Here is a 4,457-nt window from a genome sequence, read left to right as displayed (position 1 = left end):
GCGAGAGATGGGCATATAAATAAATTATTAATGATGCAGCAAAACTTTGCAAAAACAATAAACATATGTAATAAAAGAAATTGCAAAAAGGGCAGCGAAAAGTTGAGCACTTTAGTGCTATAAATATGTAAAGCCCTTTAAGCCAAAGTAGCGCAACTAAGCCAAATTGTAGCTGCTGCTAGTTTGGCTTTTGATTTATTGAATAGCCAGGACCAGCAGCAGACAGGAAATGCTTTCTAGCCAAATTTAACTTGTCATGCTGTCACGATGCGCAACATTTCTCATCACTATACAAATGCAGCTTGACACACACACACACACACACACACACACATAGATACAATTGCTCGCTCTCTTTGCCGCACCTGTGACAGTGTGACAAATCGCTTGAGCAATTGTGAAAATCCTTACAGCCAAACAATTTTTCTTTTCAACTTTTCTGTTGACTAATTGCAATCATTAAGTTTCGACCTCTGAGCACAATTGTAACTTTAAGATACATTCACAATTACATGCCAGCCATGTGTAGCTAGAGCTGCAACTGAGTTTGCAATCGACTTGACTCGCCTAGACTTGAATTGAATTGTTGTTGTTGCTGTTGCTGTTGTTGTTGCTGTTTCTTGGAATTTCAAAGGCATTCTTATCAGCGCCTGCAGGCTGGCTTAAAAAAAAAAATATATATATACATTTTATGGCAGTGAAAGTATCGTAAAAATAAAAGTATACGAAAAACTATAAAAAGTTGCAGTAGTAGATGCAATCATTGCATGCAATACACTGAGCGAAACGCAAGGCATGCAAACAAATCAAATATTTATGTGTGAAAAATTGTGTTCAAAAAAATATTTCAAAGCTCAAATAAGTAAAAAATGTATTTATCAAATTTCAACAGTTAAACAAATATTTGTTATTATATTTAATTTATTATCACTCAAATTTTATTACATATTGTTGACAATTTACTACAACAAAAAATATTTTAATATACATCTTATTATTGATTTCAGTTTTTTTAAAGCTCAAATATGCAAAAATCTATTTATCAAGTTTCAACACCTAAACAAATATTTGTTTAAGACATTTGCTAAATCAATCAATTGCACAATCTTTATTATTTGTCATATTTAGGTTTGAAAAATTTGCAATATCGAAAAATAATACACATATTTAATGAGTAAGTTTTAAGAGTTAGTCAAATATTTTTACAGCAATTTAATTTTATTTTTTAACATATTTATTTTGAAAAAAATATGCCATATGCCATAGGCGCATATTTATATTTGTAAAATTGAATGCATAAGATTTAAGAGTTAGTCAATATTTTTATATACCAAAAAATATTGCAAAATACATTATTATTAAAAAATTTGCCACAGCAATTTAATTAACATTGAAATCTTTAAAAGCAACTCAAACTGTTTTTAAATTTTTTCATTGATATGGCAAAATATATTACAGCAATTTAATTTTATTTATTAAAAAATTTGCCATATCAAAGTAGCATAAATTTTTCACTTTTTTCATGCATTAAAGTACTAAATATTTCTTTAAGTGTAGCTACCTAAACTTGAGCTACGCTCATAAAATTGTGTACACTTGTCGCATTAGAAAACAGTTTGAAGCCATGAGGTCCTACATATTTATTTTATAGCTCAGACATCTTTATAATCTATATGCATCTATTTTCTACCTGTTCAACTAACATTTTTTTGTTTTTCATTTTATGGGCTGGGAAAACTAAATGAATCAGACTTGCAATTATTGCAACTAACATTTCGAGTCTGAATAGTTAATTACGTGGCCGTAATTTATACAAGTGACGGTTGTTGTTGTTGGTTGGGTAATTTACCAAAACCTAACGTTGCCCAAGCGCTGACTAATTGAAATCAACCCCCAGCACCGCCCCAGCCCCCACCCCAAACAGACGTCAAAACAGTTGCCACTCTGTGGGTTTTATTCATGTTTTCACTTTTATCATTCGACCTAAAATTATTCTAATCGGCTTGCATATTTATGCGGGTTATACAGAAAATATATATTTACAGTTTTTAATTGACGTTATTTCGTCGTAAAGGCGCGTAAAACAATCTACAAATTATTAATGTAGTTTTTTATAATAACAAAAAGCGATAAAGCGCTATTTTTAGCATTCATTTTGTAATTACACTTTGAGCGCAAACATATAGCGCATATAATATAATAATATACGAATTCTCAACGCTAGGAATTCTGCTGATAATCCGCATATACATACTCGATGCGCTAAATGTTTGCGCTAAAGTGATCAAGTTGAATTTGATCTATATAAAAAAAGTATATAGCATTTTAAATTTTGTAATTTCGAGTGCAATTTTCTTTAAAATATTGTAATTTTAAACGAAATGTCTAATGTTTAATATAATAATAAATTGAAACGTAGCTAGCAATGAATTTCAAGTCAAATTGAATTCAAGCCTAAATAAAATTTTAAATTTATACGCAAATAATTTTAAAGCAATTTATGCTGATAATATTTATGAACGAAATGTCTAATGTTTAATATAATAATAAATTGAAAGTTAACTAACAGTGGAAACAAAACCTAAACAAAATTTTAAGCAAATTTTTATAACGTTTTTAATTTTTAATAATGTTTCAAAATCAATTTGAAAGCTTTTTGGCAAATATGCTGCATGTTTTTTTTTTTAGTATTTACATTGTTAATACGCTTTAAGCTGATAATATATATAATACGAAATGTTCAATATTAAATATTAATATAAAATAAATAAATATTAATATAATAATAAATGAAAATGTAGCTAAGCCAAATTTTTTAAACAAATTTTTAGCTTATAACGTTTTTTAATTTTTAATAATGTTACGAAATCAATTTGAACGCTTTGATTGTTTTCTTTAGTATTTAAATTGTTAATACGATGACGAAATGTCTAGCATTTAATATAATAACAAATGAAAACGCAGCTAGCAATGAATTTCAAGTATTTGAAACAAAGCAAACCCTAAACAACAAAATTGTGCACATATTTATTTAAAAAACGAAATTTTTAGTTGCAATTTTAATTATGTTTGCTACGAAATCAATTTTAACGCTTTTTGGCAAATATCCCGAATGTCGCGCCTATTCGATTTGGGACTTTTGTTTAGTTAGACGCACCTACAATTACTTTGGCCAATGCAATCCCTGTCGCTATGAGATATTTCCCTATATCTATTGGTTCGTTATGTTCATAGCGCTGAATGGGCTAGTGCGCAGCTTTAGTCAGTTACTAACTTTGCTGCTAGTGCCGCAATGTCCGTTGCGCATGTGGCGCAGGCGTAAATTTCATTTCATAAATATTTGCATATTGAGACAGATGCGTTTATATGGCGTTTTTCTAATGGTTATAATATGGGCGATGCTGGTGTATGGACTGCTAACGGTAAGCAAATGATTAGTAACAAAAATTAAATAATAAGCGCTGTTGCTGCTGCAGACTTCGAGCAATTTGCTGCTGCCCTGGCTGCTGTTGCATGCAATTATGTTGCTGCTGGAAGCTTGCAACTGTTGCCTGGAAATGTTGAAAGGCCAAATGCAGTTGAAATTTTTGTCATTGCTGCCGCTGCTGCGTTTGGGCGTCGTGCTGCTGCTGGTCAATTGCATTAGATGCGTTTTTCAAGCGGCAATCAGCAGTCACCTGCTGCACTCGCTGCGTATCTCAAGCATATTCAAGTGAAGTTTGTGCAAATCATTAAGGAGAAGCAGAAAAAAAAGGGTATAATAATTATAATAAGCAGCTAGCTAGCCTGCACCCTAACTATATATAGAGAGTTAATGCAACAGGTTCAGACATCGACATTAAGCTCAATTAAGCGGCACGCACAACGTGCCAGGACCTGGCACGCGGCTCTGTGTGGCAATCAGCGCCGCCTGCCACAAGCCACAACGACTATGGCATATTTTTATATATTTTATATATTTATATTGAGTTTGTTTAGCACACTTACCGTATTAAAAAAAAACGCAACTCCAGTTCATTTAAAGCTTAAACTCACTTGTAGCGCATACAGCAGTCGCATATTTACGGCTGCTTCTTCTTCTTCTGCTGCTGCTGCAAAAATTGCACCTGTTTCAACGCAAGCTGCAAAAGCCCCGAAATCTATACGCAATTAAAATTGAAAAACAAAAGAGTAAACGCAAAAGACAGCAACATATTTAACAAGCAAGGGTTACAAAAAAAAAAAAAAAGTTGCTGTGCCAGTTATGTGACATTTGCCTGGGCAACTTACAGCTGGCGCTCACTGTAGCTTTAAATGAAAAAAAGTTACTAAACTAACCCAACACACAATCCATATCTATATTTTGTCTTAAATAAAGTATTTTCCTTTTTTTTTTGTGGTTTTGCTTAAGCCCTCATCGTTTTTATTTTTGTTGCTGTTATGCTTTCTTTTCATTTTACAATTTGGGTAAGCTCTAT

The 4,457-nt window shown here is 31.8% G+C and overlaps 1 protein-coding gene across 1 annotated transcript; it reads left to right on the top strand.

Moving 5' to 3' along the window:
- Positions 1-3,005: 3,005 nt before the first annotated feature.
- Positions 3,006-3,990, top strand: LOC108605730. The gene is made up of 2 exons (XM_017995525.2): positions 3,006-3,422; positions 3,477-3,990. The coding sequence occupies exons 1-2, from the start codon at positions 3,066-3,068 to the stop codon at positions 3,714-3,716; spliced, it is 597 nt and encodes a 198-aa protein (XP_017851014.1). The 5' UTR covers positions 3,006-3,065; the 3' UTR covers positions 3,717-3,990.
- The last annotated feature ends 467 nt before the right edge of the window (positions 3,991-4,457 follow it).

This window comes from Drosophila busckii, chromosome X (genome assembly GCF_011750605.1).
Source record: "Drosophila busckii strain San Diego stock center, stock number 13000-0081.31 chromosome X, ASM1175060v1, whole genome shotgun sequence".
In the NCBI taxonomy this organism is placed as follows: Eukaryota; Metazoa; Arthropoda; class Insecta; order Diptera; family Drosophilidae; genus Drosophila; species Drosophila busckii.
This window is presented reverse-complemented; position numbering and strand designations above follow the sequence as displayed.